The 14336-nt window shown below is 42.7% G+C and overlaps 1 protein-coding gene across 1 annotated transcript in view; it reads right to left on the reverse strand.

Moving 5' to 3' along the window:
- Positions 1-14336, reverse strand: part of SPAG6 (sperm associated antigen 6) — a 141313-nt gene that overhangs the window by 102794 nt on the left and 24183 nt on the right. The window contains exon 3 of the mRNA XM_083189289.1: positions 10090-10256. Within this exon, the coding sequence (XP_083045415.1) occupies positions 10090-10256 (167 nt within the window). The remainder of the gene's footprint in view (positions 1-10089; positions 10257-14336) is intronic.

The raw sequence follows: 14336 nt of genomic DNA on the forward strand, positions 1-14336 counted from the left end.
AAAAAAATAATGCACAAACTTATGTCAATTAAAATACTACACTACAGCAAAAACGAGGTTCAAGCAATCAATAGGTTAATGCTCTTTGCAAAATATGTCCCTATAGTCCACTTCATACAATCTGATTTGGGGATAGAGAGCACAAAACGTTCAGACACAGTTCACTGTCAGTTCTCGGAACCAAGACTGAGAAAGTTTCCACTTACTTACGTTTATTTGCTAAAGCTGGCTCCAGGCCAACAACCCTGGAACTGAGAGACAGATTAAATGTGTTTGTGCTTCAGTATACTGGGCAGTTTATCATCCTGACAATCTTTTTAAATTAACCCCCGAAAGGCCTTAAAAAGTGCTCACAGCTGGCCCCTCCACTAGTGGACGGGTTAATTGATCTACTTAACAGAAGTCTGCTACATTGTATTCTCCAAGTAAGTACTGTACGGAACCGATTGGGAAAGCTTGCAGGGGCCCAAGTGTGCCGGAAAATAGTCAGAAAAAAAAAACCTGCTCAAATCTAAATCACACCTCTATTTAATAAAGAAACTCTTTGGATATAAAACTGCCAGGAATTTGGAAGACCACCATTAGCTGCCCCAACAGGAGAAAAGGAGTTTAATTTCCAATAATCATACAATAGATAGTTACGTCCTGGCTGATAACGCACAGCAAGTCAAATCAAATCACTGATCAGTGTCAATGATTGTGGAATGAGTTCTTTGGGGCAGTACAGATGGTGTAATGGTTAGCATTACTGCCTCACAGCACTGAGGTCATGGGTTCGATTCCCACCATGGCTCTAACTGTGCGGAGTTTGTATATTCTCCCCGTATTTGCGTGGGTCTCCTCTGGGTACTCTGGTTTCCTCCCACAATCCAAAAATATACTGGTAGGCTAATTGGCTCCTAACAAAAATTAACCCTAGAATGAATGAGTGTACGTGTTCATGTGGTAAGGAATATAGATTGTCTGGGGCAGGGACTGATGTGAATGTTCAAATATTATCTGTAAAGCGCTGTGGAATTTGTGTGCTCTATATAAGAAACTGTTAATAAATAATAAATGGATTACTACTGGAGACACCACTGTCATTAAGTGGACACCCTGAAGAGCAATAACAGAAGCTAAAAAGTTTAGAAGAAATTAACCCTAGAATGTCTGTGTGTACATGTGGTATATACCATACGGTATATGGTTGGCTGTGTGTAACCATTAGAGCTGATGTAGCCCACTCCAATCCTTGAGAGCTACCAACAGTTAATGTTTTCCAGATCTCCTCACATGGGGCCTTATTCTAGTTCACGCTTTCTGACAAAATCCTTCTAAGATGGACAAAACCATGAGCACTGCAGGTGGGGCAGATGTTACTTGTGCAGAGAGAGTTAGATTTGGGTGGGGTTTTACTCCAAAGTGAGATCTATATTGCAGTGTAAAAATAAAGCAGGCAGTATTTACCCTGCACAGAAACAAAATAACTCATCCAAATCTAATTCTCTCTGCACATTTTACATCTGTCCCCCTGCAGTGCACATGGTTTTGTCCATCTAAGAAGGATTTTGTCAGAGAGTGAACTAGAATAAGGCCCATAATCACAAGTGAAGTATTTAGCTCCACCTGCGGATCATTTAAAATGTGTTAAGGTGCGTACACACGGGGGGGGGGGGGGGGGGAGATATATTGCTAGCAATATATTGCTTGCAAAATATTGCTGAGCAATATATTGCTCAGTGTCTCCTTTTCATCAGCGACCAGAGATGGTCGCTGATGAAAACGAACCTCTGCTGGGGGAGCCGCAGAGGTAATTAGCTGGTGCGACCAGCGATTACAATGGGGCAGAAAACGGGAGCGCGCACCCTGCGATTTATCGCCGGGGCACACTTCCATCACTGGCAATATGGTCACCTGCGACCATATTCCCAGCGATTATAGCCCCTATCGCCCCCGTGTGTACACAGCATTAGTGAGTAATGAGTGCACCTGTGAAGCAGCTAGGTTGTCTGGAAGATGGGGATGATCCCCTTCTGATGAAACCGCTATTGTTCCACAGCGGAGAAACGCGTCAAGGATTATTTGCAAGGCACTGACTACCTTGCCAGCTCTCTGCCCAGACTGCCTGTCACTACGAGCAGCCGCTCTGAAATCGTACCATCGCGATCCAGTGAAAGTGGACCTCGCACCTGCTAAACTTTGGAAGCCTTCAACGGAGCACCTGGAAATTTATATCAGGTCAGTGCGGGCTCACTCCCTGCTCAATCCATCGGCGGCACGCCGTTCACGGCTGACCGTCCTAGCGGGTTGTAGTTTGAGCCGCACGGAAGAACAAAACATCTCCTGGCGACCGCAGGCATATGAGAGGCAATCCATCTTAAACTACAGAGGTAGTATGAGCAGAAATTCTTTTGAGGGTCCCTCACCATACTAAATATTGGAAAAACCTTATGTCATTGGACACTTAGTGGCACGTTATCTTTGTCATTCTACTACAAATGAACTAACATTTATTTGAAAGAACTCATTTAACGCGATACCACTCCATAGAGCTCTGTCTCTTCAGTAAATCAGGCATTTGTTTGGAGCGGAGTCTGACTCACCGATGATAAATCTTGATCATTTCCCTATTTTATAAGGAGCTGAATTTATTATATTGTTGTCATTGTTTTTATATGTATTTGATTTTTATATTTAGTAAAATATTTTCTATTAACTAAAAATTTCTCAGGTGTGTGGCGCTCTCTATTTTTTCACCTTTACATATATATACATGAATATAGATTCATCTTATTCATTTAAATTACTGTAAAATATCCTCTCTCCTCAAGCATAGGATAAGTACATATACTTAGTGTAGACAGAACCCAGAGACCTATCTGTAGCAAGTCTGGGGGCCTGCTGAAGAGAATAATGATGAAGACACCTGACTGTAGACTGGAACTATAAATTTCTGCTTCTCATTGGCTCTTAGATTATTTGGAAGTCTAGATGATCGTCCTTGCATAGAACAACTAGAGAGTACTGGCTATATTATGTCGTCATCAATTCATATTTTTGGGGGGGCAGTAGAACTACTGCAGGCATCTCTATAGTAAATGCATTGTAACCATTTATCACCAGACTGTAAATATAGCAATCTTCCTTCCTATTTATATTTATCACTGTAAATTAGTAAGCTTTAGCTGAATACATTTATACTCCGGGCGTACACACGCTGCTGGATGTCGACTTGCAAGTATTCTGTGGTTTGTGTCACTCAGAATACACATGACTTCAATTTTGTATCCGTACGTGTCCACATATGTGCAGACTGTACACGTGCTCCACTTCTAAAATGAGGAACTTGGTCTAAATTCGTCTCTTGTCTGGGTCAAAGTAAGAACTCAGAGCTGGCGGTCCTTGGGCACTGTTTTATACTTTTTTTTACGATAGTACCTACTTTATGGAGAAGCAGATTTGTAGGTCCAAGTATTGTAATAAAAAGCGTCAAAGCACATAACACTGACATGTAATAAAATGTGTCCTGACATCCTCACACTCAGGCATCATTTTGCAGTTTTGCTGACAGAGAAAGTGAAGGCAAAAATAAAAGAGAGAGAGGCCTTTACATTTTTGGAGCAATGTGTCTCTCCGCACGCCTAGGTCCTGATACAGAACGGATCGCTATTTACAGAACTCGCAAACTGGTCGATAACGGAATGACTTAATACTGTACATGCGCAGCCGCAATTTACGAATAAATATCGATATGCATAACAGTCACAGCTCAGAGATAAAATAAAAGGTGATAATGCACCAGCCAATCAGCTATGTTTGAAAAATGACAGTTGGAAGTTGATTGGTTGGTGTGGTATAACATTTCACTTTATCTCTTTACCAGGCTTAATACATCTGACCCAGTGTTTGATTGGGAGGAAGTCTGCATTTAGGGGCAGAAACATGTCATTTTCTGGGAGTGTTTGTCAAAACATAGGCCCAGGTGTGTTTTTAGGTGGGTCTCCAGCCTGCTTCTATAGCATATTAGTGAAAGCCCTAGACACTCAGAAGGAAAAAAAATTGATGGTTAGTTTATTGCTATTATATCTGCGAATGCATTGCTGTTTACAATGCATTGCTGTATTTTGTTATAGGCATTTATTTTTTCTTTCTGTAATATGCAGGAGTACATGCATCTGCATACATCATCTGACATCCAGTGGTCTCATTACCTAAGAACACCTGAAAAGAACATGATAAGGATGTATATACTAATTCTTCCACTTGCAAGAACCACATCCCACACCTCTGAGCCACAGCAGCTGTTAGCATAGGTGCCGAATCTGTGGGTGCTCAAGGGCCCGAGCAGCCACATAAATTGATGAGCACCCACGGGCGCGAGTCCCGCTGCTGGGACGCCATATTAACTTGCTAATTTGCGGCTGCAGCACCCACATCGCCGGACCCGCCGCCTGGGAAACAGTATGCCGGGAACAGTGTATTCTATCCGTGGAGTACCTGCACTGTGGGGGAAATTTATGTACCTGCACTGTGGGGGCATTTATGGATGTGGAACTCTGTTGCCGTAATTTGAATATTGGAGACAACTGTGCTCCGTAATATAAATTGGTATTAATTTGCAAATATTGGCCTATGTGCATTTAAGTATTCATCTATGCAACTGTCCTGTACAATTGGATTGGATTAATAGTCATCAATATTGTTAACGCATTCCTTAACAACAGCCTTTCTACTTTGCCCATAAAGTAATCACATCACTCAATGTAGACAATACTGATGAGATTTGGCATCACCATTTGTGATGTCATCTGATGAGACTTATTGGTGCCCATACACTTATGCGATCAGATGCGATGCGACATCGAAATGTGCTGTCCCATTGCATCTGATCGCATCAAGTGGTGCCCAGTGCAGCACCAGATGTCGCATGCCATCTGCGATGGACATCGGGTGCTGGAAGAGGGGTTGTGTGCTGGCTGTGTAGCGGGGACCGGAGCAGTTTTCAGGTGGCAGGAGTCAGCAGTGGCAGCAGATGACTTTGAAACACTGGACGGCCCTGAGAGAGAGCTCTCTCATCCAATTAGGTTGAATGTCCCCTTAAAAATGCATGCATCATTCGATATATCGGCCAGATGTGGCCGACATTAAATGATTAAATGATTGCATGCAATATCTCACATATGTATGGGCAGCATTATACTGCTTTCACATCGGAAACCTTGCTCTGACCAGGTATTTTAAAACGTTTCTTAAACCGGTCTGAGCAGGCTAAACCCCTTTCACATTGCATGTTGGAACGGAATATAACCGGTTCATTACCGGGGTGGTACCTTTCACACTGAACCTGTTTCACCCATACAAAACAGTGTGATGTTATTTTAAATGGACTTTTCTGGCTCACACATATGACAGGCCAGCGCTTGCTGCACCAATCACACCCGCAGCCCATCTAAACCCACTCTGCATGTGATTCCTCCAGTTATTTCCTGTTTCTGCCCAGTGACATCATGACAGGGGGATCGCCTTCTGTGATACAGTCATGTGTTGTAAATACCGGGTCTGAGCCTTTCACACTGCACAATGAAATGGCTCAGAACCATGCAGGATTCTTCTTTTTACCCTTTTCAAATACCGGTTTTCACACTGCAGCTAGAACCAGATTGAAGCACTTAAAAACCGGCAATATACCATGTTATGGCTGCGGTGTGAAAGGGGTACAAAGAGACCTGTTTGCCTGGATGCTATGGCACAAATAGAAGCTTGTACGTAAGTGATGGAAAGTAATTTATTCTTCCATGTGACTGCAATAGCATCAGGTTATAGGTTCTTCAGTGGTATCTGGGATGGAAGTTTGTCTTTCAAAGGATAATGGGCCTAATTCAGAGCTGATCTCAGGACGAATTTGTTCTTAAAATGGGCCAAACCATGTGCACTGCAGGTGGGGCAGATGTAACATGTGCAAAATGAGTTACATTTGGGCGAGGTGTGTTCAAACTGATATCTAAATGGCAGTGTACGAATAAAGCAGCCAGTATTTACCTTGCACAGAACCAAAATAACTCATTCAATAAATAATCAAAATATAACTCTGCACATGTTACATCTGCCCCGCCTGCAGTGCACATGGTTTTACCCATTTGGAGAACAAATGTGTCCTGCAATCAGGTCTGTATTAGGCCCAATGTCCAAAACACAAAATGAAGACAGTACATGTCCATCAGTGTCTTAATCCGCACCTCAATCTCCTTACAAATCTGGGGCAGGATTGCAAATCTGCTGTCAATTACCAATACCCAAAAATTGTAATCCAGCTTTAACAATTCTGCAAAAAGACTTGTAAATATATTGCTCCCGCTCAGTGTTCAAAGTAAAATAAATAACTATAAATAACATATATTAGCTTTTTATCATATAGGATAAAAAAAGTTGGAATTGAGTGTTATTTATTTATCTATTTGCAGATCACACCAAATGATATCTCGGGGTGGTACAGATTGAGCCTTGGAGAGATTTAAAAGGGGAAAATTTCCCCCAGCAACCAATCAGCTTTTAACTGTAATTTCAAACACTTATGGCCCCATACATGCTGCGATGCGATGCGCGCTCCCGCAGGCATCGCATCGCACAGGACAAAAAGTATGTGCTGCACATACTTTTTGGGCTGCCCACGAATCGCATCATAAGCAAATCGCATGTAAAACGCATGCGTTGCGATGTAATGCAATCCATCCGATAACGCATTGCACGCGGCTATCGCCGCGTGCATGGGGGCCTTTAGAGGCAGATGTACAGGGTATTGAGCCTGGTGAAGGGATACAGTGGAAGGTGATAACACAGCAGCCAATCAGCTCCCAGCAGCAAATTTTTAAACCCAGTCTGTAACTTGACAGTTAGGCGCTGATTGGCTGGTGCGTTATTTCCTTCTACTTTATCACCACTTCACCAGGCTTAATACATCTGGCCTTCGTTATATAAATGACAGAAGCTGATTGGTTGCTTGGGTCAAATACTCAACTATATCGCTCTCCTAGACTTGATACATTTTTCCCCAATATGTATTATTAGAAGTGCACCACGATAAGTTGGGAGATAACCATGTTGAATAGCAATGTGGGTGAGTAAAGTAAAAAAAAAAAAAAGTCAGGAAATATGTGTGCCAAAACAGTTAAGGAGCGGTGCAATACATACTTGCCTACCCTCCCGGAATGGCCGGGAGGGTCCCGCAAATCGGGTCCCCCTCCCGGTCCCCCGGGAAAGGGGGCAAGTCTCCCGCATTTCCCTACAGCCCCGGCTCCCCCTCTCCCCGCAGTCTAAAAACTATGACTTTCGCGGGTCCGCGGGGAGGGGGCGGGGCTAAATGGCGCAATTCGCTGCATTTTGCGTCATTTTTAGCCCCTCCCCCCACCCACGGACCCGCAAATTGAGGCTTTAGCCCGTCATGGGGGCGGGGCTTGATGACACCCCCGTGCCCCGCCCCCAAAACGAAGCCTCTACCCGCCCCCTTTCACTCCTCTCCGGGCTTCTCCCGGAAAGGAGTATGCCAAAGTCGGCAAGTATGGTGCAATATTTTGTCGCGCTTATAATGGCCACAGATTTGCAGAATGTTCTTTGGAAAGAACGGTGAACAAAAATCAACTAGTCCATGGGAAAAACTTGCCTTTACCACACCATTGCAATGGCACTTTGCCCCTTATTGAACGGAAACCTTACCGGTATACTACTGGGTCTATATAGGTAGGAGGAAGGAGGTATTTATCAGTGCACCTCACCCAGGCGCAGCAGCAAGCAGATCATTTTCCATGAAGAAACATACAAAAGGAGGAATACTATCTATAGAGCAAATGTAATATATTTAGGAGGGGTAAATGCAGTGCTTGGAGTGAATATAGTAGGCACGATGACCACGCAGTAAAGTGATGCACCCTACAAGGTTAGGGTGTTTTAATACATTTAGACTAATCCGTTCCGTTTTCATGTAAGAAACTGTTTTCAGAGACGTTTATTGGTTTAAAAAAAGTTGTTTTAAATAAAACAATCAGCTGCTTTTTCTTGGTAAAGTATCTCCATTATCTAACAGACTGTCACTTAGCTTCTATTCATCAAAACATAAATGAATTATTTATGCAAAACACAAGTATTCAGAGCTGCACTTCTATACAATGGAAGTATTTCCAGCACAGAAGCCAAGAAACGGGGCGGTGGAAGGCAGGACCGGGGCAGACTCTAGCAGGCCCAGAGAGGACTTTGGGAAGGTCAATCTAGGGAACCGAAGTCTTTCTTAAAAACAAAATTTCTATTATTACCCAGTTATTTGTTTTTGTACGGTCTTTCTCTTTTTCTTGGAGCATCTTTAACCTTAAGCCCATGAGACTGATTATTAGGGATGTGGATGAGAAATAACTACAGAGTTGAAATGGACTACTGAATAATGTGGTGATCTCATTGTGCAGAGGCAGTTGCACAAAGCAAGCAACTGTGGCCCTTATTCAGATCTGATCGCAGTACAAATTTGTTTCTCAAAATGGGCAAAACCATGTGCACTGCAGGTGGGGCAGATGTAACCTGTATAGAGAGAGTTAGATTTGTGTGAGTGATTTTGTTTCTGTGCAGGGTAAATACTGGCAGCATTATTTTTACACTGCAATTTAGATTTCAGTTTCAACACAACCCGTTCAAATCTAACTCTCTCTGCACATGTTACATCTGCCCCACCTGCAGTGCACATGGTTTTGCCCATTTTGAGAACAAAATTTTACTGCGATCAGACCTGAATAAGGGCATATATACGGGAACTGTAACAGAGATGTATCTTGTTTAGGAGCACTTAATTGATAAGGTATAAAGGGTGAGACTTGGATAGGGAGAATCACATCTTAAGTATATGTTTGTAGAAAACAAAACTATATATAGGTCTCAAATAAGTGCTTCTATAAAAGGATACAAGAAGGGCAAGGTCACAATATCCCATCACTTACACTCTCGGTAACAATGATTTGAGAGCACCAGTTGTATAGCATCTAATAGATACCATATTAGAGAGTAAAGCTAACATTGGCTTTTCTTCATACTGTTCGGGGCAGCAAAGATGGTGTAATGGTTATCATTACTGCCTTACAGCACTGAGGTCATGGGTTCAATTCCCACCATGGCTCTAACTGTGCGGAGTTTGTATATTCTCCCCGTACTTGCGTGGGTTTCCTCCGGGTATTCCGGTTTCCTCCCACAATCCAAAAATATACTGGTAGATTAATTGACTCCAAACAAATTAACTCTAGAATGTCTGTGTGTGCGTGTGCATGTGGTAGGTAATGTAGATTGTAAGCTCCACTGGGGCAGGGACTGATGTGAATGTTCAAAGCGCTGTGGAATAGATGTGCGCTATACAAGAAACTGGTAATAAATAAATAAATAAATAATACTGTAATGTCTCTTGTTCCCCTTTCACACTGCACCTTGGACCCGGGTAATTGCTGAGTTTCTGAGCATCAAAGCTTCTAACCCGGGTTGTGTGGTGTGAAAGCATCAAAGCTTCTAACCCGGGTCGACCAACCTGGCAATTTGACCCGGGTTACACTATAAGAAGGGTGAAACTCAGGTTGTCCACTGTATAATGGGCGACTCGGATTTAATGTGAAAGTGTCGGCCCAGCATACCGATCTAAAGGGGGTATTAGGGCGAGATTCAATTCGTTACATGGTTCTATTGAAACATCATGCAATGTGCGTTTTTGGTTATCCCTATGGCATTTCTACCCTACCGTTAGTGGTGGCTAATAGAATCTACCCCATGGGGTCTAACAGCTACAAAAGAAAAAACACAACACCTTTCATTGAAGATCTGAGAGTGTGTCTCATGTCTCCACATCTAGATATACTTATCCTTTCAGAAAGGCCTCATATTAAATATTTATATTGCATTTAGTGGAAACAACCAACCGGTAGATATGCTAAGAAGTTGTACAACAGTCAGAGACGCAAGGATTGGCCATCCTTGGATCTGAAGCTTTATGTGATAGGCATTAGTGTTTATGAATACTCTATAACGAAGTTTCAATTTTCTGCCACAATGAAAGAAATGTCTTTAGAACACCATATCGTATTTACTTACATTCTGTTCGGCCAGAGAATACACAAGCTGGGGAAGTATGTCTCCTTTAACAACTGCTTCTGCCAGATCATCATTATAATTGGCGAGCCTCCCGAGAGCCAAAGCAGAGGTCTGCTGGATAGTTGGGACAACATCCAAGAGAAGGGGCCGCAGCAAAGACATAACGCCTAAGCAGCAGGAGAAGAAAAAAGAAAGAAACATATTATATTCCGTGAACAGTGACAATACACCGAACGCATAAAAAGGAAAACAATATATCTTAGGTAATTCAACGGTATTTTATAAAAGTGATGCAGTGGCTAATAAATAGTGCATGTTACAATACATTTCCTGCATTAAAACTTAGAATTTATTGTAGATATAAATATTTATGGTTATTCCGCTATTACGAGTTAGTGACCTTTACATTGAGGATGCATCGCAGAAATAAAGAGTACAGAAGGACAAAGCTTAAATGATCATAAACATCCATAATAGTGTATAATCCAATAAGCAGCATTTAGACATAATTCTCAGGAACCATATAAAGCTTCCTATAAATAATGCGTTCCAAGTAAAAAAAAAAAAAAAAAAAACAGCATTCTGAATATAATAAACCCTTCTGGGAAAGTGTGCCACAATCCCGCTTATATCTATTTGTCACTTACCAACTACCTGAAAGCGGGGCTAAATGAGTCCCCCGTGTTTTACCAATATGAAACTCCCTTGTTTCCATTTTGCTCCTTAGATTTCACCAATACACAAATCTGTCAATGTTTTATTTTAAATAATGCACGGCGTTCCATAAACGCGGAGTGTGAGCGAAACAGAGGACATCTGTGTCTGGTTAAGTGAGGGATACAAGTATAACATTTACAGCGTTCATGTAGTACAGTCAGGTTGCAGTGGAGGAAACACTGTTACTCAAATCCACCAGGACTAGCAGCCGCTAAAATGATACTTTTGCCAGAACTTGACTAAAATAAAACATATAAACTGTAATTTTTATGGCATATTTTTTCCCCCTGAAGTTTTCAGAACAGACTTTGGAGAGAAAAAAAAAAAGCCTGGATGCTGTTTTATACATCATCCAAAAATCCATGTTAGCCTAAGCACTCTACATTTACTTGCCTTGGTTCTTAGAGGCTTATACAATTTTTTTTCGCTGACAAAGGGATTTCCCTTTGGCTTATTTCACACAGCGCAGTTTTGTCAGTAGGGGTGGGGGGAGAACACCAAAAAAATTAAATGTACGGTTTGCTGTACAGATTTTTGCCATATATTGGGCCCAATTCAGCTGCAGTTGCAGTTATGCTAAAATAGCAAAACATCAACTGCTGTATCCCACATGCCAGGGGCCACCAGGCACAAGGCAAGGCTGCCCAGCATGTAAAGTCCCTCGTGATCGCATTGCAGTTGCAGCGGTAAGGGTAGCCCCTACATTTGCAGCCTGGCTTTGAAGGCAGGCCCTGTTCCACAGTTTTATGGGTTGCAACGGCTGAATGTGACATTGGGTGTTGTCCGGACCGTACCTACTAAAAGCTGTGTTGCAGCCCTGTCCCACCCCTGCTGTCTGGCAAACTGTAATCGCATCCTTCCAGGATGTCATCGCATTTTGACATTTAGCGGAAACTGCACATGCGCCGTAGTGCGAAAAATTGCAGGATTGTGCTCCTGAATCAGGCCCATAGAAGTTAAAAGGGGGAAAAAACGTGGTCGATTCCAGATGCCACTAATGCAGCATAGTCGTGTGTAACCCACTGCCAGGGACAGCTACACGTCCTGCTGTCACACAATTTTTCCCAAAGGGACAAAACCGTAGTTTCTGACATAGCCGTAGGTACGCTTTACCTTTAGTAATTACAAACCAGAACATGAAATGGGGAATATTGCACCCTGCACCTTACACGCGTAACATTTAATCTCTTTGCATGACATTGTAAAAGTTAACCTAAACAAATGAGTAGCTTATTTCAGTTAATGTTCTATGGTGAAATAGAAAAACCAGCTTGTATGTAGGTGGCCAAGATCCTGATCTGCGTATCCAAAATATAAAATTGATTACACTGCAATGAAATCGCTTCAGATTTCTGATTGATGTCAACGGCTGTTCAGTCTATGGAGTAGAAAACAAAAATATGTGTAGGTCTTTAAAAACGGATCGCTTTATTGATTTGTTCAGGACCCACGCCCATGGAAATCGCCTGCGTCGGGCTCTTTAAAATGACGGTTTCAATACTGTGAATGAAGTGGATGCAGCAACTGCCACATAGCTGAAAGGAACAGCTGCCTCCTTAGAGCCAGCAGCTTCTCTCCTCCTTGCAGCTCAATAGATCAACTTCCCTTGTAAACTGGTACAATGTGCACAGTCGGCTGAAACAGCTTACAAGAAAAGCAGAGCCGGGCTGCAACCAAATGCTCCCATTGTAGGCCTCTGCTGCACTAAAGTGCACTCTCCCTGGGCATGGGTTAGTATGTGCAATCAGTGCTAGGAAAACAAACATCACCTTAAAGACTAGATCAGTCGTCTTTAAACAAAAGATACAATTCTGAAAACCCCAAACCTTACAAGGCACAATTTATGCGGAAGGTATAAAATCAATGATTCTGTTTGACAGTGTTCAATAACCACACAGTCATCACATCAATGTCTCTATGGTAACAATGTTAGATTTTGTTTAATGTAATTTTTCCATCAATTTGTGTTTAAAGGGATTTTATTTAATGTTGTCATTCCATAGTTTACAGTTGTTTTAAGAAGCTTTCTTGCACATTATTGTAAATAATGTTACAAACTACCTATGGTATTATACATAATTGTTCATATTGAGGGAGCCATTCTCATAGCGGGAGTATATCGCATTCGACGTCTGTTCAGGAGACATAGGTTAATTTAATAGGCTGACATTTTTGCAGATGGACAGAAACTCTCCTGGACTGCAGGTGGGGCAGATGAAATGTGCAGAAAGAGGTAGATTTGGGTGGGGTGTGTTTAAATGGAAATCTATATTGCAGTATAAGAATAAAGCAGCCATTATTTTACCCTGCACAGAAACAAAATAACTCACCCAAATGTAACTCTCTCTGCATGTTACATCTGCCCCGTCTGCAGTGCAGCATGGTTTTTTCCATCTGCCAAAATTGCAGCCTTGCTAACAGGTCTGAATCCCATAGCCGCAGGTCAAAGGGTATTTATGGTCATAAGGTACATGCTTTGGTAAATTCTAAGGTACTTGTGTATTATAACGGCGCCCCCGATGTTGGTCGTGCAATGTTTTTATCGCATCGCATGCCATACACCCGATGGCATGCGATGCGACACGATTTTACACCACTATTCGATTAAAAATTGTACAAGCACCCTAATGGGTGGTTTTAAGCACCCTAATGGGTGCTTACAATGTAAAATGCACCCCCACGCCACCCCCCACTATAAACGTGAACCCGAAGTGTGGCGAGCGCAGAGAGCCCGCGAGGGGCGGTGGTACGCGTCCTACGACCTTTTCATACCCCCACTATCCACGGCGGCGTGGAGTTGATTTTATATAGTGTGTCGAGCGCAGCGAGGCGACGCGTATACCTGTGAAGTTATGCGCGTCCGCTCGCCACACTTCGGGCTTGGTGGCTCGCTGCGCTCGCCACACTTTATAAAAAGTCAACTCCACGCCTACGTGGATAGTGGGGTATGAAAAGGTCGTAGGACGCGTACCGCCGCCCCTCGCGGGCTCGCTGCGCTCAGGTTCACGTTTATAGTGGGGGTGACGTGGGGGTGCTTTCAACATTGTAAGCACCCATTAGGGTGCATTTAACATTGTAAGCACCCATTAGGGTGCTTATACAATTTTTTATCGCATCCCATCGCATTGTATGGCATTGTATGCCATATACAATGTCATACCATTTTAAAATTGTATGCCATTGTACAACATCGCGCGATATCGCATCGCATACCATCGTATGCCTTATGGTATTCAAAGCAATGGGCGCCGTGATAATACACAAGTACCAATTCTAATAACACCCTTCCCATGGGTTGGGATCATTTGGTCTACAGCATGATGGTCAACAGTCATTAGGTCGGCACCATTAGGTCGACATGGGAAAGTGTCAACATGGGTCTAGGTCAACATGGTTCTAGGTCGAAAGGTCATTAGTTCGACAGGTCATTAGTTTGACAATGTTTAGGTCGACAGTCAAAAGGTTGACAGGGTTTTTCACCGTTTTTTTACCTGAATGTCCACACAGTCGACATGTACACAGTTTAAAGT

This window comes from Crinia signifera, chromosome 5 (genome assembly GCF_055691185.1).
Source record: "Crinia signifera chromosome 5, ASM5569118v1, whole genome shotgun sequence".
Lineage (NCBI taxonomy): Eukaryota > Metazoa > Chordata > Amphibia > Anura > Myobatrachidae > Crinia > Crinia signifera.